Raw genomic sequence first — 27,788 nt, forward strand, 5'->3', positions numbered from 1 at the left:
AAATATATTTATTTTTTTAACATAAAATAATAATAAATAAATAATGATTCTCGAACACGATGAACGTGTATTTCCTTGCACGATGTGCTTTTTTCAATGTAATTCGAATAAAACGTTAATTAATCATGTTGTACGATGTCATCGGTATGATCCGGCGTTTAAAGTCACCTGTACAGAACACGGATGTGGTGCTTCTTATCAGAAATGGAATTCATATCGTCAGCACGTATTCAGAAAACATCCAACAATAGTAGGAGCATTAAATATTAATCAAATGGAGGAAGGATTTGAAATTCCTCTTAATGATCACAGAGATGATGGTAATTATTTGTAAAAATAGCATCAATCGATTTTTTAAATTGAGATTTTCTAATTCAATTGTTTGCTATTTTGAATATTAGTAAATTGTTAGTAATCTTTAATCATAAAAAAATTAATGAAAATAGCAATAACAGTAATATCAAACATATAAAACTTTTTTAGATTTTCTTACAATAAACAAATAATGCATAAAAATATTTTTAACAAAGCCACATAAGACTTTGTTCTCTTTTCTGAAATTTCAATTTTAATAAATATAAATTTCGTTTTTAACAACGACAAAATTCTTACATGGCTGATAAGTTTACTGTTATTAAATAAAATAAATGTGAAAGTTGCAGGCATTCAATAACTTTCAAAAAAATTAATAAACAGTTTTTTTTTTAAACAAAAGATTCTGTAAAAAACTGCACATTAACATTTTTAGAATTTATTTTTGTGCAATTTTTCGTAATTTTATTACTACCATTAAATTTATATTAATCCAAATAATTAAAAAATTACTTGTTTGCAATTTACACATTGATTTGTTTAATTTAAAACAATTATTATTATTATTTTTCAAATGTAATTTTTTCTCAGAAATTTTAATCAAATATTTGTCTTTATAAACAATAAAAAGATAACTTTTGCGTTTGTTAACATTAATATCATAATTATTGATTTTCAGAAGTTATTAGGAAGCCAACAAAGTCATCAATAGAATTACTTCAGTGGCACGCAGGGAAATTTATTATTGACATTCGGAAAAATTGCAAAATTTCACAAACTGCTATAGCTAATGTTATTGATGGTGTTACTTCTTTATTAGAATTATATTCATCCATTATAATTGTAAGTAATAATTTAATTAATCAGCTGGTAGTAATTCACAATAACATATTTTTACCAAAAAATTATTTCTTTTTATATTTGCAGGATGAATTAGAAAGAATGAAAGATCCAGAAACACAAACACTAAATTTTGAAGGTGTCGATGATTTATTGAGAGATCAATATCCATCGACAATTCTTTTTTCTTCAGTTAAAACAAAAACTTCAGTAAATAAGTTTTTAATTGAAGAATTAAAGATGGTGCCAGCTGAAAAGAAATGTATCTCAAAAAGTTTAGTATGGAAAAAGAAAAAAGGATCATTAAATCGACAAGCTGAGTTACGTGAAGTTGACCACGATGCTTATATTGTTCCTTTCATTGATAATTTAAAGAATCTTATGATGAACGACTACGTCAGAGAAAATGTCAATAATCCAATAGTACATGAAAATGGTGTATATCGCACCGTACTGGATGGAAAATTTTATCAAGAAAATGGTTTTTTTTGTAACAATCCAAAAGCTCTAGCAGTAGTTTTATACTATGACGACCTGCATCTGCATTGATTGGTGGCTTTAAAGAATCAGTATCTGCACATCGTCCATGTCGAACTTGCATGATAACGAAAGATGAACTAAAACTAAATTTTAAGGAGAGTGATTTTATTTTAAGAAATATTAATTCACACGAAGAACATTTAAATGCGATTACTCATAATACTACTAAAGCAGCAAAAAATTTCTGGCAACTATTTTATGGAGTCAATTCAAGAAGTTCTCTGGCAGATATTCCAAACTTTGACATCACGATATGCCTACCACAAGACTGTATGCACGTTTTAAATGAAGGTGTGGTTGAATTAACGTGTCGGTTATTTTTGTATCATTGTATTGTAGTGAAAGGATTATTTACTGTAAAACAGTTTAATGAAAAAATAAGTTCATTTGACTTTGGCCATTTTAATAAAGATAAACCGGCAATAATACAAAATAACGATCTTAACGAAGACAAAGGCTTGCGCCAAAGTGAAGCTCAGATATTTGTGTTAGCTCACACATTACCATTTTTAATTGGTGAATGGATTTATGATACGGAAGATCAAGATGTCATCGATCGACTCGACTGTTTTACTTTATTGCTGCAAATCATGAACTTGTGTCTTGCTTATGAAATAACAGATAGTTCTGTTGATTCTTTATCTCGGATGATTGAAACTTTTAAAATATGTTTCAACTTATTATATCCTGATAGATGATTCCTAAACTTCACTTTTTAAAGCATATTGCGTTTTATATAAGATTATTTGGTCCTGCTCGACAGCAGTGGTGCTTTAGATTTGAAGCAGCAGACCCGGACAATCATCAAAAATATTTTTATATGAAGGCGATTATATTACTCCTGGTCCAACTGTACCTGTAGTAAACTTACCATATGCTCATTTGTTTGATGGATTAATTAATAATACAGAACGGAACACATTTAATATCATGAGATCTACAAAAATAATGATTCACGGCACAAGTTATTGCTTTAAAAGCATAATTTTATTTGAGTGTGATGAATAATCAATGCCTTTATTTGCAGAAATTGATGACATTTGCATATTAAATGGCAAAGTTTTGCTTGTAGTAACTCTCCTTGAAACAATTTTTTATGATTGTCGAGTTAATGGTTATTCATGCCAAAAAACTCAAAATCGACAACAAAAAATAGTTAATATTGAAGATTTAATTTTTCTGCATCCTGTCACATCTTTCAAGCTCAATAATCGACAATACATTCCTTTAATTAATCATGAACGGTGTTAATTTATAGGTTAAAATTGGGTAAATATCTATGTATTAACTTATAATCTTTTTTTTTAATCATCTTCCAAAACAATTACACATCTACAAACGTATGTATTTGTATTGAACTTATGTGTAGAGTATACCTATGTATATACACCACTTGAATTTTCAATGATATATTTTACATTTAATATGAAGTATTCTGTTTAATAAGTGCTTTAAAATAAAAATGTTTTACAGATAACCGTTTTTTTTTTCTAGAAACGTTTTATTTGCTAATACCTGATTAGTTTCAAAACGTTTGACCGTATACTAAATGTTTCACAAATTAAAAATGTTTTATTATAAAGCAGTTTAAAGTGTATTTATTGGTAAAACAGATGAAATGTTTTAAATGTAATACCAAAGTGTTTAAGGTAATTTTATTAATCACTTAAAACGTTTTAATACAAAACATTTAGATTAAAAAAACACCTCAGTGTTTTGCTTTAAAACATTAAATAAAACACTCGAGTTTGCAGTGTGGAAATGGAAATTTAATATTCTAACACCCATCCCCGCAATGCTTATTAGGGGTGGATTGTTGTAAAATCCGCTCTTCGATTATTTCCGCATCGCATATAGAAGACTCCACCTAAATTTGCCGTCTGTAGGATCTTTAATTTGAAAGTTAAAAATTTTCATTGTTAATATCCACCCCCGCAAGCCCCCTGTGGAGCGAGCTATCGTAAAATTCGTTCATAGATTATTTATATATATCTTACGGAAGATTTCTACCAAATTTGGGAGCTATAGTTTACAAACGGGAATTATTCTTTGTTAACGCCCCCGTAATCCCCTTTGAAGAAGGATTTTTTAAAAATTTTTTTACATACAAACCTTCTCCTAAAAATTCTGAAAATAACAAAAAAAAAATTTAGCTTAATCGGTTCAGCCGTTCTCAAGTGATGCGTGGACATACATGCGGCATTTTATTTTTATTTATATAGATTTGTCCTGACTTTTATTCGGACTTTTTTCAATATTTTACGAAATTTGTTCTTAAACATTTCGTTAATTTAATTCTTAAATTTTTATAAATTTGTTATTAATTATTTTGATAAATTAGTTCTTAAATATTCGGTTAATTTTAATTAATAATGAAAATAGAAATGTCAATTCCTTGTGCTTGTAAAATTTTAATATCATTAATAAAAGGCTCTAAAATTTTTTGTAAAGCACCAGCTTCTTTTAGATAACTAGTTTTTACAATGGCTAATAATTGAATAGCATTGTTTGAAGAGCGTAACTCTGGTATAATATTTGCAAGAGTCCAATAAAACATAGACAACTTTTGCGTTCTTGAACTAGATGCTAACGGGTTGGCAACTCCTAAATCGTCATAGTATAAAACTACTGCTAGAGCTTTTGGATTGTTACAAAAAAAACCATTTTCTCGATAAAATTTTCCATCCAGTACGGTGCGATATACACCATTTTCATGTACTATTGGATTATTGACATTTTCTCTGACGTAGTCGTTCATCATAAGATTCTTTAAATTATCAATGAAAGGAACAATATAAGCATCGTGGTCAACTTCACGTAACTCAGCTTGTCGATTTAATGATCCTTTTTTCTTTTTCCATACTAAACTTTTTGAGATACATTTCTTTTCAGCTGGCACCATCTTTAATTCTTCAATTAAAAACTTATTTACTGAAGTTTTTGTTTTAACTGAAGAAAAAAGAATTGTCGATGGATATTGATCTCTCAATAAATCATCGACACCTTCAAAATTTAGTGTTTGTGTTTCTGGATCTTTCATTCTTTCTAATTCATCCTGCAAATATAAAAAGAAATAATTTTTTGGTAAAAATATGTTATTGTGAATTACTACCAGCTGATTAATTAAATTATTACTTACAATTATAATGGATGAATATAATTCTAATAAAGAAGTAACACCATCAATAACATTAGCTATAGCAGTTTGTGAAATTTTGCAATTTTTCCGAATGTCAATAATAAATTTCCCTGCGTGCCACTGAAGTAATTCTATTGATGACTTTGTTGGCTTCCTAATAACTTCTGAAAATCAATAATTATGATATTAATGTTAACAAACGCAAAAGTTATCTTTTTATTGTTTATAAAGACAAATATTTGATTAAAATTTCTGAGAAAAAATTACATTTGAAAAATAATAATAATAATTGTTTTAAATTAAACAAATCAATGTGTAAATTGCAAACAAGTAATTTTTTAATTATTTTGTGACAGGGAAAACTGAACTTCCCATGGTCGTTATCGACCACTTTATTGACGCCACGATAAATGAGGGTTTTCCCTTACCGTTTGGTTCTTGACAAGTAGTTCAGACTTGTCACCGGGCGTGCAAATCGAAAGTCCCCACTGCTGTCCCTAAAAACGAAGCGGGGTTGACAATAGGAAAGTTCGAGAACTCGGAGTCAAGGGTTATAAAAGGTCCGACAAAAGAAACATCGAGGCTTTTTGAGCCAGGCCCTGAAACAAGTAACGCTTTTTTGAGCCAGCCCTTGGAACAAGTAACACCTTTTGAGCCAGGCTTTTGAGCCAGTGACGCTTTGAGACAGTGAGGCTTTTGGCACAACAGTGAGTCAGTGGAGTGCTGTGGAGTGCTGTGTAGTGCTGTGTAATAAATTCTGTCATCGAGATTCAGGACCATCAAGAAGGAAGTCAATCTACGATCCGGAATTGGGAACCCATTACTTGGAGCCGGAAAGTTTATTGGAGACGAGAGAGAGAGACCAACCAGCCGCTGATTTCGCCCGTTTCCACCGGGACTTCACTTAACGTTTGGAGAGTTGTAAAAGTTAAGTCAGGTATTATTATTACAATTATTTCAGGCCAAGCTTGAATTTGAAAATTGAGAGGCCGAATTAACTGTAATAAAATTTGTCAATTAATGATCGCTATTGTCTCAGATGTCACTTTTAATTTAGTAGATTCTTTTATAAGTAAATTATTCATAAATGTCAATTAATTAGTTGTTACAAGCCTTTTAGTTATGGGAAATTGTTTAGTTAAAATTATTTGATTAAGTTGAAATAGTAGAAGCATTTGTGTAATTTAGATAGTCAAGGTCACTTTGGAATATATGCAGTTTGAATATTTAATGAGGCTTGTTAAACTTGTAGAATTTGAAATTTGAAATTTTGTAAAATTAATTCTAGGCCGTTGGGCTGAATTTAATTAATTTAGTAAATCTAGTAAATTAGTTTATTGAGAAAATAGTTAATGACTTTAATTGAATAATTTTGATTGATAAAATTTGGTAATGAATTAAATTAGTGAATTTGGTAATTGGTATTAAAGAAATGTTAAGCGTAAAATTCAAGGAATTTAGATAATTAGTAATTCGAAGAAATTTGAGTAATTAGAGAAAGTGTGTATTAAGTTAGCGTCCGGTGGACGATTTCTGTATGAAATTTAGTGAGTATTTAGAAACGTTGTATAGACGCCCGAGTCGGGGGTACAACGGATTAAGTTAGGAAACTACTGCGTAGACGCCCGAGTCGGGGGCGCAGTCGGGAATAGGTTTTAACTGGTATTCCGTCAGGTTGACGAGGTAATTAGTTGGTATTTTATGGTATTCCGTCAGGTTGACGAGGAAATTAAGATATTGAGATATTCCGTCGGAGTGACGAGGTTGAATAAATTGGTTAATTAGTTATAGGAAAAATTGGCAAGGGCCAACGTAGGTGAGAGGTTCTCACAATTAAGTTAGTTTTAAGGAAATTATTAAGTTTGTGGATTTGGTGGAATAAATCAATTTTATTTTTGTAAATAGTTTTTTCAGTTTATTTACAGCCTTTCTCGGACTTCTCACGACCCTGTCTTTTCCCTCTCATGCTTCCCCGGTTTCTGGGACACCGTGTCTAAAATCCCAGTGGCGCCCTTTCTAAAGAGGAAAGGGGTAGCTAACTGGACCTGGGCTAAACCCCACGGTTACAATTTGGATTAATATAAATTTAATGGTAGTAATAAAATTACGAAAAATTGCACAAAAATAAATTCTAAAAATGTTAATGTGCAGTTTTTTACAGAATCTTTTGTTTAAAAAAAAAACTGTTTATTAATTTTTTTGAAAGTTATTGAATGCCTGCAACTTTCACATTTATTTTATTTAATAACAGTAAACTTATCAGCCATGTAAGAATTTTGTCGTTGTTAAAAACGAAATTTATATTTATTAAAATTGAAATTTCAGAAAAGAGAACAAAGTCTTATGTGGCTTTGTTAAAAATATTTTTATGCATTATTTGTTTATTGTAAGAAAATCTAAAAAAGTTTTATATGTTTGATATTACTGTTATTGCTATTTTCATTAATTTTTTTATGATTAAAGATTACTAACAATTTACTAATATTCAAAATAGCAAACAATTGAATTAGAAAATCTCAATTTAAAAAATCGATTGATGCTATTTTTACAAATAATTACCATCATCTCTGTGATCATTAAGAGGAATTTCAAATCCTTCCTCCATTTGATTAATATTTAATGCTCCTACTATTGTTGGATGTTTTCTGAATACGTGCTGACGATATGAATTCCATTTCTGATAAGAAGCACCACATCCGTGTTCTGTACAGGTGACTTTAAACGCCGGATCATACCGATGACATCGTACAACATGATTAATTAACGTTTTATTCGAATTACATTGAAAAAAGCACATCGTGCAAGGAAATACACGTTCATCGTGTTCGAGAATCATTATTTATTTATTATTATTTTATGTTAAAAAAATAAATATATTTTATCGCAATAGACTTATATGTCACATCAAAATTTTAATGGTTACAATCGGGAAATGTATAACGACTGATTGACTGTAGACACTAATATTCACACATAGTTTTAGCTCAGTTAAGTTTATTCTCATATCCCAATACATACACGTTAACGCTACGCTACTTCTCAGTAAAGTTTATGTGTCATCTCTACACATACACATTGACGCTACGCGGCTTCTCGGCTGGCGCTTGTTACACACACACGCACGTACACAAGCTAGCGAGTCCGGCAGTACGAGTAGGTTCGTTCTTATTTTGTTTTCCCGCTTTTGAGCTGCATTCCATAATAAGTTTTACCCTTATCGTGTTAATAACAAATGAAAATTTATTGTTACTAATAATTAATTCAAAAAATAGAATAAGTTTGAGTAAATATTCTTAAAGTAATTTCTTTATTAATAAAAAATATAAAAATGGACAAAAAAGTCTTTTGTTCTTTGCAAGGGCGTTCAAAATGTGTGAAGTTTCAACGTGATCCAAGTGTCTCTGACGTTGCAATTATACGAGAAAAATATCGTGATATCTGTGAACGAGATACGTGTTTAAAAAAATTTATTGAAAATAAAGTTATCTTTGTACAAAAAAAAGATAATGACGAAGATATGTGGATCGACGTGGAAGATGATGACATTATAGAAGATAAAGAGAAGTTGAATATTCTTTTATTGCCAACACCTGAATCTGCACCTGATGTTTTAGAAGGAAATGATGGAAATTTTCCCTATAAAATTCTATATACAGAACCGTTGAATGATTTAGGATCAGAAAAATTAATCGAAAATCAAAATGATGATGCATCAACTGAAGAAATTTCTGAGGTTAGTAAATTAAATTAATCCTAAGTTTAATTTTCATCATCAATTAAAATTAATATGAAAATGAAGTTAGCGTTTTTGTTTAGTTAAACAATTAAAAAAAATTTTCACTTATAAAAAACTTGAAAAACTATAAGTGTAATTTTTTAAAAATATTTTTTTAGTTGTAATTTAATTAATAAAAAAAATGAAAAATTTTTAGACGCCTGCTAACTTCAGTGCCATAAACTAATATGTAATTTGATTATTTTAAACTATTCTTTATTTATTTAACTTTATTTTTTTTAGTCCCAAATCCCGCTAGATAGTAAAGTTAATGTTGACGAAAAAAAAATTGATCAGTCAAAGAAAAACAGAAATATCGTTAAGACCGGACCAGGTTCTATTAAGATGCCAGCAATTTTACCTTCTTTAACTTATGATTTGAAAAAAAAAATTGAAGATTTGGGAGTTTTAGCATCACAAAAAGATTTGATTTATCATTGGGGATCGTTTTTATGGGAAACAACTGATGGACAGCCGATGAAAATTGACTATCAGAATCTTGCTAGCACCATTGTATCAGCTTATCCATTACTAAAAGGTGGTCCGAAAGGTTACGTAAGTATTTTTTTTTTTTAGTCAATAATTCATTGACAATAATCTATTAAAAATAATAGTAAATTTACTAGACTTACGGTCAAAATAAAAACTTTTTCTTATTAAAGGATATAGTGAGGACTCAATTAAGTACCTGGATAAGAAATCACAGAACCACATTAAAAAAACAAGGAAAAAAAGAAATGCAGAAACAAATATCAATCATGTCCCAAAAATGTCTAAAGTGGAAATATCAAATGAAACGTATGTTTAAAATAATTCTACAGATAATAAGTATTTATTAGATTAAGAAAGAATATTTTTTTATAGATATTCTACTTTTTTCACTTGAGAAATTTTTCTATTGAAAATTTTTATTTTGAAATGTATTTTAATTTTGAAAACAGCTGACGAATTTCTGTTGATAAGATTTTTTTCTTTATAAAAATATTTTTTTCTCTCAGTATGATTATTTATTAAAATTTTTGTAATAAATGAATTAAATTTTATAGATCTGAGGTTTCTACATTAAATGTTAGCCGAGCTTTATTAGAGTTGGAGAAAAACAAGGTAAAGAAGGTAATACACCTCATGTCCAACGTCTTATTAAGCTAACATTAAATGAACGTCTCAATTGGATAAAAAATGAAGCTAAGTCAATTTTAGAAGTGGTAAAAAAATATCCCCATTTAAATGATTGTGATTCGGTAAGTAATTTTTCAAGTTTTTTAATTTTTTTACACTCTAAAAAAAGTAATTACTACTTAAAATTCATTTTAAACAGATACTCTTCGAATTTTATAATTTAAAAAATACTACTGAGGATTCGATATTTCAAAACATACAATTGATGTTTTGTCGATTGAAAAATTATTTTTAAGTAAAAGATGAACGTGAAAATTTTGAAATTGACCTTGTAATCAAATTAAATGATGCTGTGACCAGAAAAGTCAAGAAAGAAGTCAAGCCTTTGTTTACTTTCAAACAAGTAAGGTTTATTATATTTTTTATTATTATAAAGTGCATTTATTAATACTCTAGCTGTATAGAAACTAAGACTTTGAAAAGCTAGATCATTTTTGAATGTGCCTTTAATATGTACTTAAACAAATAAATATTATAACAATAAATATTAAAGTAAAGAACCCAGTTATTGACACTGGTCTAGTTGTTTGACACTTGGAATTTTATTATAATTAAAAAAAAATGAAATGTTCTCAAAAAATCAATTATCTTAAAATTTATGATTTAAAAAATATATTTATTTTTTTTTTTTAATTAAAATAAAATTGCAAGTGTCAATAACTGAGTCTTTTACCTTACTAAAAACTTATTTTATTACAGGCACGTTCATCTACTGATTGTCTTGTGACTGAAGAGAACGAGTCCCCTCAAGCTATTATATACTCTGATAATAAAGAAATCAGCGCTGCTTTTATTGTTGCTGATACCAATGTCAGAGTTCAAATTTCGAGTCCTACAGTACTAAAGGTGGTAGCTACTTTATTAGCAGCTTACTATGTTTGGGACACGGTATTTCCTAAACAATACTTAAATATGTTAGAGTACATCGACAGCGAGGTATTGGGAACTTTGATTAAAAAAAATCAAGTTCTGTTGAAGTTTATTCGAAAACGAGATGAAAAAGAAAAAGAAGAAGAAAACAAATAAGTAATTTTTTTTATAAATTGGAGCTTAAAAAAAATAAATAAATAATTCTACAAAAATAATTTAATGATTTTTAATTTTTATTTATTAATAAAAAATTTATAAAACGCTTGAAATGTTTTTAGATTACAACACACTTTAAGTGCTTTAATAAAAACACTTTAAGTGCATTAAAATTAAACACTTAAAACGTTTCCATTGAATAAAATACCATAAAATGTTTAAAAAGTGACTACAAGCTTTTAAACATTTTATATGTTTAAAAGTAAAACACTTGAGTTTGCAGTGATGTTGCAACGCTTCGTTGTATTTCACAACTTCATCAGGAAAAATTTAAGCTTATCACTGTTGTATCTCAAAATAAACTCCGAAAAAATTTCTCGTTTTACAATATATAGATAAAGTTAAACAAGTGGTAACCATAGTTTATTTTCATTATTATTGGAACGAAGTTCCTTACGGCAGGCTTGGAGAAGATAGGGATTTTGCTGGGGGACCTAACTGAAAAAAATGTGATAGTAAAACCGTAAGAAAAGAAGCGTGGAAAAAAAAGCGTTAAATGAGCCGTGCGCAGGCGCTGCAGTCGTATACACAGCGAGTAGTGTCTAATATCTTATCTTTTTCCCTCCTTCTTTTCGTTCTCTCTCCTTTACCACTCCACCCCGCCAATGCATAGTATATCGCGTGCTTAGAGGTAAAAAGGCTTATAGCTAAGGGTTAATAGGGATTTGTGGTGAAATGGCGTATAAAAAAATTTATTTTTGCCATTCGTTTTAAAATTGTCTGAAACGTAAAAGTCTGTGAAAAAAAAAGTTGGTATCCTAAAGCTGAAAGCGCGTATCTCAAGATATATACCCTTTCAGCTTTAAGAAAAGTACTACTTAAAGGTAAAAGGGCGCATAAAAAAAATTGTAGTTTTGATAACAAATGTTAAATAATATTTTCACAAGACGAGTTATGCTCAAATAACAGCCCCATTTACAAAGTTTAATATAAACAAATAGAAAATAAATCAATCAAAAACAAATTACGTAAAAATTAACTATAATAAAAAAAATCACAATGACAGATCACATTCAAATATTTTGAAATTTCCCGGTTTTTTTTTTTTAAGCATTGTAATATTTTAAAATTATGACATTTGAATATTTTAAAATTTCTTATTTTTCTTCATACATTATAATTTCATGATAATTATTCACGTCTTCAAATTTTATAATAACTATTTCTTAAAATGAAAAGCGAGAAAATAATCACGCGTACTTTATTGTTTTTTGGATATATTTTCTTTTGTAACTTTAAAAAATTGTACAGTTGAGGTTTTACGCCGGTACTACCCCAGAAAGTTTTTTTCACATTTTTAAACTACAAATATGTTCCTTTGTAAACCGGGCCAAAAAAAAATTATACGCCCTTTTTTACCTTTCAAATTTTTTTTTCAATTTTTAGTGTAGAATGTGTCTACTACTTAATTGACAATAAAAAAAAATATGCGCCCTTTTACCTTTAGGCACGCGATATACTCATGAATTCATGAACTCATATTTCTATGTTATTTTATGTTGTCAAACAAAAATAAAGAGACATATTTTGTTATTTTAGTTGATAATGTGAATTACGATTTTTTTTTATTTTACGTAATTTATTTTATTATTTCCTAAAATACTGAATTTCCTAAATACTTTCCTGTACTTAAATAAAAACTAATCAGCAAAATTTAAGAGAAAAAAATCAAGGAAACCTACATATAATTGAGCACGATTTTTTTTTGCATATTGTGTCGATTCTACATTAGCCGAAGGAACTTCGTTCCTACCTGATGTCCCACGACACCATATAATTTTTATAAATTATGGATGCTAACAGAAGACATAAGTTAATTTTAATGATTCTTAAATTCTGTTAAAACTAATGATTGTGACCGAACGTGAAATGGCGATGACCTTCAGCCGACATGAGGGCCTGGCCGATGCCTCACCATCGAGAAATTATTCAGACATGATATTTGTGCCTGAAGTTTTTATTAATTTTATCTTCAATTCTTCGACGAGCTGCAACTCCTTGTCTTAACTTTGCGTACAAAATCTCTCCTCAGTGAGGTGTTCGGTTTGGCGGCAAAAATCTTCGATCACCACGTCGCGTCACGTTCTCCTCAGCAATTATTTTCCTGTAACTGCAAATTGGTATTGGAATTTCTTACAGTATAAGCTAAATTTATGCAAGTTGACATGATGGCCTAGCAAGCATTAAATTTGTAAGCTTTCATCGCTTCGTTCTACTTTGGTCGAGCGATATAAAAATAATTACCTGAGTAGAAAAACTTTCACGAGGTGTTTCGTTGGACTGTTCGATCACAATAGCTCTTTCAAAATTTGTTAGTGCATTTCTTTCTTTCTCTGTTCTCCCCACTCTCACTACGCCGACACCTCCACCTTGGGGACTCGCTTACTAGCCTCGAAGTAGGTCTACAAGGGCTTAAAATCACAGCGCTCTGTGATCCGTCGATAATTAAACGACTGCGGATAAAAAGGGCTTTTAACGGGTAATGATCACTCCGTTACAATCAGATTGGGGCAATAAGTAATGAAGAGCCATTCTTGACAATATTTGTTGTGTTCCGGTTTTACTTATAGAAACTTACGGTCTTTAAAAAAACAGAGGAATTAAAAATGATTTCTCATACGCTGAACTTTCATTAGAAGTTATACATGATGTATGTACTTGAATTGCTTTGAATGATGAAAATAACAAATACCTTCTAATCGTTTTGTTTAATTAGGATTTTTAATAGACATTACGAAAAAATTGAAGACTGCCAAACACTAAAGTATCTTTTAAGTTAATATCATGAAGTTATATCACACTTATAAGTTGATGAAATAGTTAGAAAAAGGTTGTTACTGCTCGATAGAGAAAGTGAATGGAAATAAGCTAATCTTAATCCATAAATGTGACTTTATAGCTTGTGTAATTTGCATTAATATGTTGCAGAACCGGTCACTATAATAGTTGGTCAACCCGATCTTTATGTGAACAAAGGCAGCACTATTAACTTAACGTGTCTGGTCAAATATGCTCCAGATCCACCCCCGACGATGATCTGGCGTCATGATAGTGAGGTGAGCTAACTAACTATTTTTACTGTTACTTTTTGTTAAAGTTTGGTTATATAGCTCTATAGTAAATCTACTTACACAGTGTAAAATCTTCATTTCTTACAGCTTGCATCAAGTTGTATGTAAATTTTTTAAATATTTATAGATGTTTGCTTTTCCATTTGTTATCATTTTGAAGAAAAAAAAACGACTTATATATTGCGGTATAAACATTTGATTATATTATCTAGTCTGTAAAATTAAATTGATATGACTTTTGCTAGATTGATACAGTTTTTTTTTTTTTATACGAAAATGTCCCTTAAGCCATCAAAATTTCGTGGATTAAATTTTATTCACTCAAGGCTCTAAATTTCAACGAACGACCAGCTTTCACTAATGTCGGCTCTCTTTATCTGATAAGTGTAATTCGGGCTGTAGCAGAATCTATCCCATGCGTCAGTCTAATAACTTTAAATGTTGAAAAATGACGCACTAATAATACTTTGTAACGGATTTTTTATCTGTTCAGTATGGCCCCAACAATTAATAAATAGAAATAAATAAATAAATGAACTAATAAATTGAATAAATAAACTAATAAATTAAATAAATAAACTAATTGTTAGATATTTGGGAATACCTACGCTGTCGTAAGGGGTTGTCCATTAATCACGTGAGGCTTGAAAGGGGGGGGAGGGGTTTGATAAAAATCACGAAAATAACACAAGGGGGAGGGGGGGTGTAGTAAGATATCTCGTGTATTTATTTTTTCGTCTAACGCGCGATTTTTAAACAAATATTAATTAAGCGGCATGGCGCGGCGTGTAGTGACCTTGACTCACCGTTGCCAGGCAACGGACGGAGGCCTCACTCGCATGCGCCGCCGGCCGCCCGGCTCGGCATGCAGTCGTCGCAGTCGACAGTTATTCTGTTGTTTTGGCGCCGAATACATGCGTAAACCGTTACCTTGTACGTTTTTCATTAAAACAATGTTTAAAGTAGGTGATCTGTATAAAGACCTTTTCGCCGAGTATAAGAAAGGAAAAAAACCTAGTATTGCTCAGAAAGAATTTAATGAGTTGTGGGCTAATGCAAAACAAAAATATTGTACAAAAGAAGAATTTGTGAAGTGGGCGAATGATCTTCTAGCAGATTACCGCCGAAAGCACCAAGCAAAGAAGTCTTCCAATATTCTCTATTATTGTTCTAATTCTAAAAAGGTAAGTTATAACTAGTATTTGTCTGTTTAAGGGCATTGTCCTAATAAATACGACTTCATCTATAGTTTATTTGTAATATCAATGTTATTGTTAAATCTTCCAACATTTTTGATAGGTAAATTACCTATACATATTTTATCTATATTTTTTCCTTAAAGTATTTAAGGAAAAAATATAGATAAAATATGTATAGCGTACTTTAAGTATTACTTAAATCCAAAAGATATTTTTTTATTTTTAGATTATAAAGAAGTTATTTAAATAATCTCTAGGTTTTTAATAGTTTTAGCTAGTCATTGGCGCACAGGAATGTTATATTCCATTCCATAAAAATGCTGAATAAACATCATGTAACCCATATGCCTACATATCACCGATCGCTGAACTCTAAAAAAGTAGGTGTATTGAGCTGAACCTTGTGGCATGGGTTTATCTAACGTAAAAAACAAAATAAACCGTAAGTCGTGGTGGTTATATTGGTGAAGGTTATATTACTATTGTTACACATTTCGCGCTTGTTTATATATTGATATCTTGTCGCTTTGTGAAAAATTAAAACTATTTATGGATCATACTATTGAACTGAAAAATTTGCCTACTAATGAACGGTGGCAGTATGATATTGCATACCTACATATAATTACATACACATTATTCTAGTGAAAATACGAGGATTGTGCATGGTTTGTGTGCCGTTTCGAACTCTTATTTTAATAAAAGAAAAAAGAAAATTACTGGAGATGGTTAATTTATAATATAATATAATTTGCACGATATTATCTTTACTTACACGATAATAATTAAATTATTAATTTTCAGAATGCCAGCGAAAAAATTTCTGTTTTGCCAATGACATCCAATGAGCCAAATCTACCTGTAAAACTTCCTACGCCTGCGATATGCGTCTCACCGATCGGTACCGAAATTACTGACGAAGGCAATGTCACTACTAAAAGCACCTCAACAGGTGAAACATCCCAAATTCGCAATATCAATTATTATTTAAGCAGTCAATTATTTATTCCTACTAATCTTATAAATGCGAAAGTCTGTCTGGTACGCTTTCGACGTCAAAAATTTTTTCCATTTTTTTAATGCGCGAAATTATTCCAAGCGTGATATAACCTGAAGTCCACGCGAACGAAGTCGCGGGCGAAAAGCTAGTATTATTATAATTCTAAATAAGAATTAGTAATTTAGTTTATAAACATAATTTCAATGTTTTCTTGTTGTTTAAATGTCGGTCATTCCAGGTGCTCGGAAACGTAAAGGTGAAAATTTGGATTGTAGCGACGAGAATTCACCCGATACACCAAGTGCAAGCAGCTCTATACTGCAGCCTGTACGTGCTACTCCTGCACAGAATAAGTTGAAGAATCAGATTTCTCTTCTTCAAATGGAATTTGACTTAGCTGTTCGTCGTAGGGATTTTCTGGGCGCCACTGAAAATGAGACACGTGATGTGACGAAACTGCGCCGAGAAATTGATAAATGCACAAAAGAACTACGGAAGAAGGAGCAACATATGCGTCACTCCCAGTCACATAGATTATCAATAAAATCAAAGATTAAACTTGCTTGCAATCAGAGTCCGATTGTAGTTGATCTTCTTAAGGCGCGTTCTGCCCCAGGTCGCCCACGCCTAGAAGAGCAACAACCGCAATTGTTAAAAACTATCGTCGATTTGGCTATGTTTGGTGCTTCTGCGGAGGAACGGCGTCGCTCAGAAATTGTTCGCAGTTGCCGAACACTTACTGACCTCCATGAAAAGCTAAAGGAGCACGGATTTCAAATTTCGAAGAGTGGAACGTATCTTCGATTGTTCCCTAGAAATTATACCACCGTGGAGGGTAAAAGGCATGTAGTCACTGTGCCTGTCAAATTGAGTCGCCCTGAGGCAGATCACCATAAGGCTCATGTCGATCAACATTTTTGTGTCGCCACAATAAGATCCTTGGAAACGCTGGCATCTATTCTCGGGCCAAAACAAGTGTTTTTTTTGTCCCAAGATGATAAAGCCCGGGTACCTATAGGTTTGACAGCGGCAAATAAACAAGCTCCTCTCCTGATGCATGTCGAATATCGTGTCTCATTGCCTGATCATGATTGGGTGATTGCTACAAGGCACAAATTGATCCCTAGTGTATATGCTGGGTGCATCATAAAAGGAAATGATATGGGCCGTGCTGAAGCAATTACTTATTCAGGGCCAACATACGTGGCGATTAGAAGTGGCAAACATTCCTCTTCGACAGCTTCTACTCATGCTGTGGACTTCAATAAGCTTGCTACACTCAACAATTTCAAGGAAATTATGCGGGATGAAGGACGCCTGAAACCAGTTGTTCTGATTTCATCTGATGGAGGACCCGATGAAAACCCGAGATATCCAAAGGTTATTTCCCATGCCATACACCACTTTGTCAAGCATGATTTAGATGCAATATTCATTTTTACGAATGCACCCGGCAGAAGCGCATTCAACCGTGTTGAGAGAAGAATGGCGCCTTTAAGCCGGGAATTATCTGGACTCATACTTCCGCATGATTCTTATGGAACTCATTTGGATGAACAAGGGAGAACAAAAGATCATGATCTCGAAAAAATGAACTTTCAGAAGGCTGGAGAAGTTCTCACAGAAGTATGGAATAATATGGTTATCGACGGCCATGACGTCGTAGCAGAGTACCTCGAGCCCGATGACACTGCTGAAAGCTTTGTTACAGACTTGCCTTCTCTGCAGTGGTATAGCGAGCATGTGCGAGAGAGCCAGTATTTGCTTCAGGTACATTAGTAAAATCTCATTTATTATTATTTTATCATTTACTTTTCTTATCTAATATGATTAAGATATCTTAATATTATTACCAGGTGGTGAAGTGTGATGACCACGCTTGCTGTAGAGATTTGCGGAGTTCTCTTCGATCTATTCTTCCTGAACGTTTCGTTATACCTCCTTACCCAATTTTGCAGTCGTCTAGTGGTCTATGTATTCCGAAGCCTCAAGAGCATGATGGCAAGACGTTTGCTACATTTCTTCTGCGTCGGTCTCTTGGAATCACCCCAACGCATGAGGGCTTTAACAAATTGCCGTATGACCTGTATTGCCCTAGTCTGCAAAAGGATCGTCGGCAACTTTTGGAAAGGACGTGCCAGTGGTGTGGATTGTACTTCTGTACAAAGAAGAAAGTTAAGGAACATGTAAATTCATGTCACAAGCAACCTAATCCGAGCAGTAATAGTGTAGAGATGCACAATGTTCGTCCTTCACGCATCCTCACGCGACGGTCAATCGGCAGATCGAAAGAAATTCTCTGCGTTGTGCGCGAAAATGATGACACCGAGTGGCTTGATGAAACCGATGTTGATTTTCAACAAAGCACAGTGCCAACAACTGACCTGCAAGATGCTTATCCAGTTGTTAGTGTTGAAGAATGTCTTGCTAATCCGTGGTCCGAGGACGATATACATTAAATATATTTATGTACTAGTACAATACATGTTTTTCCTATGATTACACTCTTCGTTTATTATTATTGTTATGGCAATAAAAAAACTTGCAACCTGGTGTAGACATTTTTATTATGGTCCTTAATTTCAGAATAAAATAAGATTATAGTTTATACCTGTATTTAAATTAAGATAATATTCAGAAAATTTTAAGATTCGTTGTAGGTACTAAAAATACACGTGATGTTGAGAAGGGGGAGGGGGGTGGTCTTAAACCTCACTACGTATCACCAATGGGGGAAGGGGGATTAAAAAATGCTAAAAAAAGATCACGTGATTAATGGACAACCCCTAAGCTTGCATTGCGCGCATGCTTGCATCCTACCCGTCGTCTAATATAGCCCAGTCTATCAAGGGCCTTATTACCAATTGCCACGTGCACGTCGAATTGTCGGTTACTTACTTGATATTGTACTCTAGTTATCAGGAAACTTAATCCAAACACGAATAATTAATCTACTTATTTACAATACTAATAAATAAAATAAATAAACAAGAACAAATTGAAAATTGATTACGGGCGCCACCAGGTTTTTTATGACGGTTCTTGGAACCTAAGAGAGCAAGAGTGCTTAACAGTAGGGAAGAGAGAGTAAAGGAAAAGCTTTTAAATAAAAATTAGGAAAACGGTTCACACTAAAGGCCATCCCTGAAACTTCCTGCTAATTCTATACTTAATCGCTCGAAATTTCACTTACTATGTTTTTGAGCTCTTCGAGCTCAAAAATATAATTCTCGTGTCATTTTAAGCACTCCCAGCTCAAAAATCTGAAGGAGGTTTAATAAATGGAGGATTCCATAGTGATGTCACGATCGACAGTTAATCTTTATTATGTAATTGTTGTTTTGAAGATAATAAAAGAAGCGTTTACCTTCTTTTATTACCATGTACCTGAATATCTCGAGCGGTAAAGATACAGATACTTTATTGCTGTCTCTTTTACTATACGAATGTAATAGTGAGTTTAAAGCGTGGCGATGGATATTAACTCGGGGACTTAAATTGTGAAAGTAAGCAGCGGGCGGTAATCACCTCTCGAGAGAAGTTTGTCTAATCTAAAATGCACTTGACCTTCTCTAATTTTAATACAACCAGGTTTAGTTTGAAAAATAATTAATAATGATTCTCTTTTTAACCCAATATATTAGAAAAAAAAATAATTGTTTCATACAAAATGTTTACAGTGGTAGTTTTGTTGATTACTTAATTCCTATATTATAAGTAAATATATAAATGTTCTTACTTACTAACCTCTGGGTTATTCCGAGGTGCCGTTTGAAATTATTACTTTATTGTGGTGAGACTCTCAAAACTTGCAGATAGTTCAATATCTGGGTTTAGAGTCGGGCCGCAATAAATTGGATGTCTTCAGGTTTACGGTAACTTTTTGACCGGATCAGGGTGTTTCAGGTAAACCAGAAGGGTCTTCTCTAACAGCGAGGAACTGGAGTTCAAGTACTGGGCCAACAGAACAATACTTGAAACTGGGCACTACTGAGAGTAAATTTGGACTGATTAGATGATCGAAAATTCGGTCTTTTATATGATTTGTCCCATATGATGATGCGATCTAAAAATTAGATCCGATCACTTTTCAAGGTTTGTTCCAGTTATGAAACTGAAACAATATGGTGTCATCTCTATTGCGATAGGGCCCAGTTTTTGCAAGAATTTTAGAAAGGCAACGCGTGATTTCGTTAGAAAACCCATAAAATTGTTTACGTCTTCATGCTGGGTTATGAAATAGGTACTTGGTTTACGCGTTTGAGGAGTTTTTCATGATTTTAATTAATTTGTTCGTTACAGTGACTTTTCACAGTGACAGAACCTTTCGTTCCTGCGAACGTTGTCGCCCGAAATTTTCCGAACCGTCGACAACAACAACAAAAACAGCAACAACAACGACGACGACGACAACAACAACCGCGGAACATTTCAGTTCAAACGGTTCGAAATCGTCTCCGTGAGACTGGAGTGCGATCAAGAAGTGCCGCCCGAGTACCGATGTTATCATCCATACATCGCCGAAACCGTCTGGCTTACGCTCGTCAACATGTTCATTGGACCGTAAGGCAATGGAACAATGTTTTGTTTTCTGATGAGTGTCGGGTATGCCTGCTTAGAAATGACCGAACACCCCGAGTTTGGCGCCGTCAGGGAGAGCATTTTTCACGTAACTGCACTCGACCGGTAGCTGCTTACAACGGAGGGTCGGTGTTGGTTTGTGGAGGAGTTTCGAGATTTTCACGAACTCCTTTGGTAAACGTCCACGAAAATCTAAACGCTACGCGTTACATTAATCAGATCTTACGACCTGTTGTCTTGCCTCTACGGCAGCAAACTAGAGGTTTTATTTTTATGCAAGACAATGCCCGGCCTCACACAGCAAACGTCACCCGTCGGTTTTTCCAAAGACACGACATAACGTTGTTAAGGCATCCAGCGGTAAGCCCTGATCTTAACCCTATCGAGCACGTCTGGGATATCCTGAAGCGCCGATTGCGCCAGAATTATCCCAATTTACGAACGTTATTTTCAGTTAGCTCGTAACGAAAATTTTTTTCATTTTTGATAAAAATTATGACATTTTCAGAGCGAAATTCTTGCTCCTTTAATTTTTTAAAAAATTCGATCAAGTGGGAAAAAAAAACGGTTGGCTGGATTGAATTGAAACTTTGTAGGGTTTTTGTGGGTATATTGAACAGTAAGAGGCACACTTAACGTCAGTGGTTTCCGCAATATTTTTGATTGGGCGTTTGATTTTCCAAAAAACGACAAAAAGCCCTTTTTTGGATGCTTTTTCAAATTCATGTAATGATTGAAAAAAAATTTTTTTTTTCAAAATTCAATTGCTAATCCTTGTAGAGAATTTATTCAAGTTTTTAAAACCAACCTCAAAATTTCTGTGCAATCATTGGTTGCTGAGATATTGGTAATCAAAGACAAAATGATCTTTTTCCATTCAAACATCGATATCTCAGCGAGAAATGCTCGTATCGAGAATTTAAAAAAACGAAATTAAATCTGAATAAACAAGCTATCCGGTCCATATGGAGGTTGAGTCGAAAAAATTTTTTCCACGTCCGTAGATTAAAAAAAAAAACCAAAAAAATTTCGAAAATTTTTTTTTCGGTGGTTTTCTTATGATTACTCGAAAAATATTTTCAAAAAAAAATTTTCAAACTCAGATCCAAAAACAAAACACTTAGAGCTACAATTTGCTTTTTTTTTGCTGTACGACCATTTTTGTATAAGTTACAGCCTGTTGAAAATCCCCCAAAAATTTGGATTTTTTTTCTGCTTCCTTAATTTTTGTGAGAAATATATATATATATATATATATATATATATATATATATATATATATATATATATATATATATATATATATATATATATATATATATATATAGAGAGAGAGAGAGAGAGAGAGAGAGATTGTGGGTGTTTTATGGGAATAATTTTCCAGATGTAAAATATAGATGCCCAGATGCTCCAACTTCATTTAATTACCTTCAATTCAAGCTATTATTTGTCTAGTTTTTATGATTTTTTTAATTAATTCCGTAATTTTGAAAATATTTTTTAATGAACTTATTTCGACCATTTTTTTAAAATAATTTTTAAGCCGTGAAAGTTCAATTTAAGCTATTGTTTATCGACTTTTAATACTTTTTTAAATTTATTTCGTAGTTGGGAAAATTAAAAAAAAAACTTAAAAATTAATGAATTTTTAGCTTTCATCATCAAACAATTTTTATCTGTAACAAATTCTATTTTTTAGGTAGATATCTTTGAATGTCTATTTGTTGTAGTCGGTCTCACATCGTTATTTAAGAAAATATACACTAGTCACAAAAATTAAGGGATATAAAAAAAATTCCAAATTTTTTGGTGATTTTCAGCGACCTGTAACTCCGAGGAAAATGATCGCACAGAAAAAAAAAAAAAGCAAATTGTAGCTCCAAGTGTCTAGTTTTTAGATATGACCATGAAAATTTTTTGTCATCGTCAGGTCTGGAGAAATCCTAAGAAAACTACTGAAAAAAAATTTTTCGAAATTTTTTTTCGTCTTAAAAAAGGTCTACGGGCTTCAAAAAAATTTTTTTGATTGTTTCGTTTATAAGCTCTTTTAGTAAATTTAATACCCTTTAATTTGACGTAATCAAAAAGCCTGTACGATAATTTGCCGCGGAGTTATCGTCAATCAAAGCAAAAAAGGTTTTTTTGACTTTGGAAATCAATAACTCTGGAAATAATGACCGTATAGGAAATCGAAGGAGGGTTTTGAAAACTACACAATATTCTCTATAAGAGAACGTAAACCGCTTTTGAAGAAAAATTTTTTTGAATTGAAAACTCGGACTGAAAAAAGACAAAAATTCGCATAATTAAGGATATTTGGATAACTTGGTATAACTTTGGATAAAATGGATGAACGAAGGATATCGTTGGTAATTTTTAACTTCAAAGTGTCCCCTAAAATCCCTAAGAAATTCAAAGCGCTGCGATTTTTTGTTCATAGTGCCCAGAAGCTTCAAATTCTGTGTTTTCGCAAAAATCACCATTATGAGCAATTTTGTGATTTTTATTCATTTTTCCATTGAAAAAATTTTTTTTTCAAAATTCTTTATTTTTTCGATCAAAGAGATTGATTTTTCAAGAAATTTGAAAAAAAAAAAAATTTTAATTTTTTTCGAAAATTTTTTTCGAAATTTTTTTTATCAAAAATTTTTTTTTTTAATTTTTTTTTTTTTATCGTCTTCAGAATGCTTCACTATTGTCAAAAAAAATTAACTCAATTTTTTCTGTCCGCTACAACTGCCTTAGTTTTAAATCTCATTTTAGAAATTCAATAAAAACAAATTGATATACCCCCCGCGGAGTTCGGCTTTTCCTCACACAAAACTTGAATTTTACGTTTTCTTTGTAGCCTAAATTCCTTACGTGAATTTTATGTAAGCTTTTCTTTGATAAGCACCTTTTGATATGCCTCGTCGACATTTAGCTGCCACAGATGTGGCTCGCATTGTTACCCTCCTTCAAGAGGGCTACAGTCAGGTGGAAGTAGCAGCTTCTATGGGAGTGAGCCAGTCCGTTATCAGTCGGGCCTATGCCCGATTTAACGCGACTCAAAGTTACGATCGTCGTCCGGGTCAAGGTAGACTACGAATCACTACCGAGCGTGATGATCGAGCTATCATTCGAGAAGCTCGTCGAAACCCTACTGCGCATGCCCACACGATCGCTCATCAATTTCGCAATCGTCGACAACGTCCTCCCCAACAACACATATCGGCATCGACGGTTCGAAATCGCTTTCGAGAGCAAGGACTACGCGCTAGACGCGCAAATCGCGTGCCTATGCTCACTCCACGACATCGCCGAGCCCGATTGGCCTATGCTCATGATCATCACCATTGGGGTCGTAGACAGTGGACCAGTGTATTATGGACTGACGAATCTCGATTTTGTCTTCATGGCAGCGATAGACGATCTCTCGTTTGGCGCCGTCGTGGAGAACGAGATCGGGATGGTTTTACGAGACCAGTTACAGCTTTCAATGGTGGATCAGTCATGGTGTGGGCAGGCGTGTCCTTCAATACCAGAACCCCGTTGGTCATCGTTCGTGGGACGTTGACTGCCGATAGGTACGTCGACGAAATTCTGGAGCCACACGTCCTGCCTATGCGCACACGCATGGGGGCAAGACGGTTCATTTTGATGCAGGATAATGCTCGTCCTCACACTGCAGTTCGTACGCGAACTTTTCTCCACGCCAACAACGTAACAACGCTTAATCATCCAGCGATGAGTCCTGATTTGAACCCAATTGAGCATGTTTGGGACATGTTTGGGCGTCGATTGCGGCGAGACTATCCGCAACTGCACAATCTTCATCAGTTGACTCAAGCGTTGTTACGTTGTTGGCAAGGAATTTCGCAACGTGATATTCGACGATGCATCAACATGCAAGAGCGTTTACGAGCTGTGATTCGGAACAGAGGTGGCAATACACGGTACTGAGCAGTTACTGCCGTGCGTACAGAGGTCATTTGGCAGCTGCAAACAGACAAACACGCAGACAAAGACACACACACACACACACACACACACACACACACACACACACACGTGTGAGAAGCGTAAATCCGACCGAGCAACCTCCACGTGGTACGCTTTGGGTAACGCTAATGCCGGCGGTAAAACAACAGTCGAAAAAAATTGAGAAAATTTCGAAAAAAATTTTCGAAAAAAATTGAAATTTTTTTTTTTTCAAATTTCTTGAAAAATCAATCTCTTTGATCGAAAAAATAAAGAATTTTGAAAAAAAAAATTTTTTTCAATGGAAAAATGAATAAAAATCACAAAATTGCTCATAATGGTGATTTTTGCGAAAACACAGAATTTGAAGCTTCTGGGCACTATGAACAAAAAATCGCAGCGCTTTGAATTTCTTAGGGATTTTAGGGGACACTTTGAAGTTAAAAATTACCAACGATATCCTTCGTTCATCCATTTTATCCAAAGTTATACCAAGTTATCCAAATATCCTTAATTATGCGAATTTTTGTCTTTTTTCAGTCCGAGTTTTCAATTCAAAAAAATTTTTTCTTCAAAAGCGGTTTACGTTCTCTTATAGAGAATATTGTGTAGTTTTCAAAACCCTCCTTCGATTTCCTATACGGTCATTATTTCCAGAGTTATTGATTTCCAAAGTCAAAAAAACTTTTTGCTTTGATTGACGATAACTCCGCGGCAAATTATCGTACAGGCTTTTTGATTACGTCAAATTAAAGGGTATTAAATTTACTAAAAGAGCTTATAAACGAAACAATCAAAAAAAATTTTTTTGAAGCCCGTAGACCTTTTTAAGACGAAAAAAATTTCGAAAAATTTTTTTCAGTAGTTTTCTTAGGATTTCTCCAGACCTGACGATGACAAAAAATTTTCATGGTCATATCTAAAAACTAGACACTTGGAGCTACAATTTGCTTTTTTTTTTTTTCTGTGCGATCATTTTCCTCGGAGTTACAGCTCGCTGAAAATCACCAAAAAATTTGGAATTTTTTTTATATCCCTTAATTTTTGTGACTAGTGTAATAAAAAATAAATTTTAAAACATTTTTGCGTTCTAATAACGTGTTTTTTCAACATTCAAACAAGAAATCTACCGATTCACGTCGGGTGTAGCCGAATGGCGCTTTTTTCTCTTGACGTTCTCCAGACCTTGGCGTTCTTCTCGATGCGTAGCGTTGTCAGTTGGAGGCTCCAGAGTGGGTCAAGAGGATTCTGGTTCATGAAGCCAAGTTGGTCCATGCCATCAAAGAGCGTGTTGCTTTAGTTTAAGCGTAGGTATACCTCTTGAAGCGCAGTCAGCGGGGTTTTGTTTTCCTGGAATAAATTTCCAGGAGACGTCTCGAAGCGTTTCTTGGATTTTTCCCACTCTATTGCGGACGAATGTCTTCCAGCGGTTTGCTGGACTTTTAATCCATGCGAGAGTCACGGCGGAGTCAGTCCAGAGATTGATCCTGACATTTTCAAGCGACTGAACTTCCTCGACATGAAGTATCAGTTGTGTAAGTAACCAAGCAGCAGATAATTCCAAGCGTGGAATCGTCATGGTCTCAGCGGTGCGGCTTGCATTTTTGAACACAAAAGTGAGACCTTTGTGTTCCCATCAGCATCAGTGACTCAAATAAACAGCGGCAGCCATAGCGTTTTGCGAAGCGTCTGAGAACCCGTGCAATTCTATTGTTGCTCCAGGTGCAATATTATTCCAGCGTGGAATGCGGATGGATTCGATGTTTCGAAAATCCTCGTGGTTTCCAGTCCATTTATGGATGAGTTCTGGTGACAATTGTTCGTCCTATGACACTCTATCTAGCCACAGATCTTGCATAAAGATCTTGGCTTTGACGACAATTGGTGCGAGAAGTCCTAGCGGGTCATACAACTTTGCAATCTTAGACAAAATAGCTCTTTTTGTGTGAGGTGTATTTGCTGGTAGCGTGTACTTGAACTGGAGAGCATCAGTATGCGAATTCCAGGATTTTTACTGGTGCATCACTTATTTATTTCAGCGGTGTATCCAGCTGCTTCTCAGGAGCGACTTCAGCGAGCAGTCTTGGACTATAGCTGGCCCATTTGGCAAGCGAGAAGCAACCTGCTGCACACAGTGCTTTTGTTTGCACTGCCACCTTGATTGCGTCTTTGGTGTCTTTCATCCTTCACTAGTTGAATGAGGACTCGTACAGCGTCATAAGGCGCACTAGCGGTTCCGTACGTGACTGTCTTGAGACAGGAAGCGTCTACTAGGTCGTTCTCATCTATCCAAAGAATGCACTGTAGCGGCCAATCAAGTGCATCAACCTCAATCTGTCTGAACATCTTGGTGATGTCAGTAGCAAATAGAATTCTGCTGCAGCGGATTCTCAACATCACGTCGAAGATATCAATTCGCGTTTTGGGTCCTGCATGGAGGATGTCGTTCAATGAAATTCCTGTAGATGTTGCACAGGAGCCATTGAACACTGTGCGGAGCTTTGTAGTGGTGCTATCAAGTTTCAAAACCCCTCACCATGGTGAGGCAAAAAGTAAGCGTTTGCGGGCAAGTCATTTATTGGAACTCGTACCATGAGTCCTAGTTGTATGTATTCTGTCATGAACGAGCGATACATGTCAGAATAATCCTTTTCTCGCGACAAGCGGGTTATTAGTCTGGGCCTGTTCACCGAACACTATCTTTACTTTGTTGACATTGACTTCGTTTGAGCAGAGCAACATCGTATGACTTGCTTTCCCCAAAATTAATATGTAACGTATGGAATAAATCTTCAACCGATCGAATATCATAGCCATCAATCATCTTTCTTGCGTGGCGCACGATCTTCTTTGATATGATTAATCTAGTAAATAATGCCTCTGAATTTTCTGGGACGTTATTAAAAACCGATTTTATTTCGAAAATGAAAGTTTCGACTGATATATTATTTCCATCAAATTCAGTAATTACCTCTAACTGTGACTTTAATTCTTTCATCTTTATTGAGTTAAGATTGATAGATTCGGTATTCTCGCTTATTAAACTCGCATTATTTGGATTTGTTGTTTGTTCTTTCGTTACGTTTGCTATTCGCGCGAATAAGTC

General features: G+C 33.5%; 4 protein-coding genes and 1 long non-coding RNA gene across 5 annotated transcripts in view; 4 read left to right on the forward strand and 1 right to left on the reverse strand.

The window, feature by feature from the left end:
* Window positions 1–27,788, forward strand: part of LOC141537134 (uncharacterized) — an 87,097-nt gene that overhangs the window by 27,294 nt on the left and 32,015 nt on the right. Inside the window, exon 2 of the mRNA XM_074257974.1 lies at window positions 13,800–13,927. Coding sequence (XP_074114075.1) covers window positions 13,904–13,927 — 24 coding nt within the window. The 5' untranslated portion in view covers window positions 13,800–13,903. The remainder of the gene's footprint in view (window positions 1–13,799; window positions 13,928–27,788) is intronic.
* LOC141537100 (uncharacterized) lies at window positions 15–3,230 on the forward strand. The gene is made up of 3 exons (XM_074257935.1): window positions 15–320; window positions 992–1,155; window positions 1,240–3,230. Exons 1-3 carry the CDS (start codon window positions 44–46, stop codon window positions 1,699–1,701), a joined length of 903 nt encoding a protein of 300 aa, XP_074114036.1. The 5' UTR covers window positions 15–43; the 3' UTR covers window positions 1,702–3,230.
* Window positions 3,410–5,231, reverse strand: LOC141537101 (uncharacterized). The gene is made up of 2 exons (XM_074257936.1): window positions 4,832–5,231; window positions 3,410–4,747 (listed from the first exon to the last, which is right to left on the reverse strand). The coding sequence occupies exon 2, from the start codon at window positions 4,730–4,732 to the stop codon at window positions 4,055–4,057; it is 678 nt and encodes a 225-aa protein (XP_074114037.1). The 5' UTR covers window positions 4,733–4,747; window positions 4,832–5,231; the 3' UTR covers window positions 3,410–4,054.
* LOC141537078 (uncharacterized) lies at window positions 7,306–9,672 on the forward strand. Its single transcript, XM_074257909.1, has 4 exons — window positions 7,306–8,564; window positions 8,850–9,161; window positions 9,269–9,404; window positions 9,653–9,672. Exons 1-4 carry the CDS (start codon window positions 8,160–8,162, stop codon window positions 9,670–9,672), a joined length of 873 nt encoding a protein of 290 aa, XP_074114010.1. The 5' UTR covers window positions 7,306–8,159.
* Window positions 9,708–10,863, forward strand: LOC141537136 (uncharacterized). Its single transcript, XR_012480870.1, has 3 exons — window positions 9,708–9,847; window positions 9,925–10,128; window positions 10,485–10,863. It is a non-coding gene; the product is annotated as an uncharacterized LOC141537136 (long non-coding RNA).

Source organism: Cotesia typhae, unplaced genomic scaffold, assembly GCF_013202065.1.
Source record: "Cotesia typhae breed Kobodo isofemale line unplaced genomic scaffold, CoteBio_Ctyphae scaffold_58, whole genome shotgun sequence".
In the NCBI taxonomy this organism is placed as follows: Eukaryota; Metazoa; Arthropoda; class Insecta; order Hymenoptera; family Braconidae; genus Cotesia; species Cotesia typhae.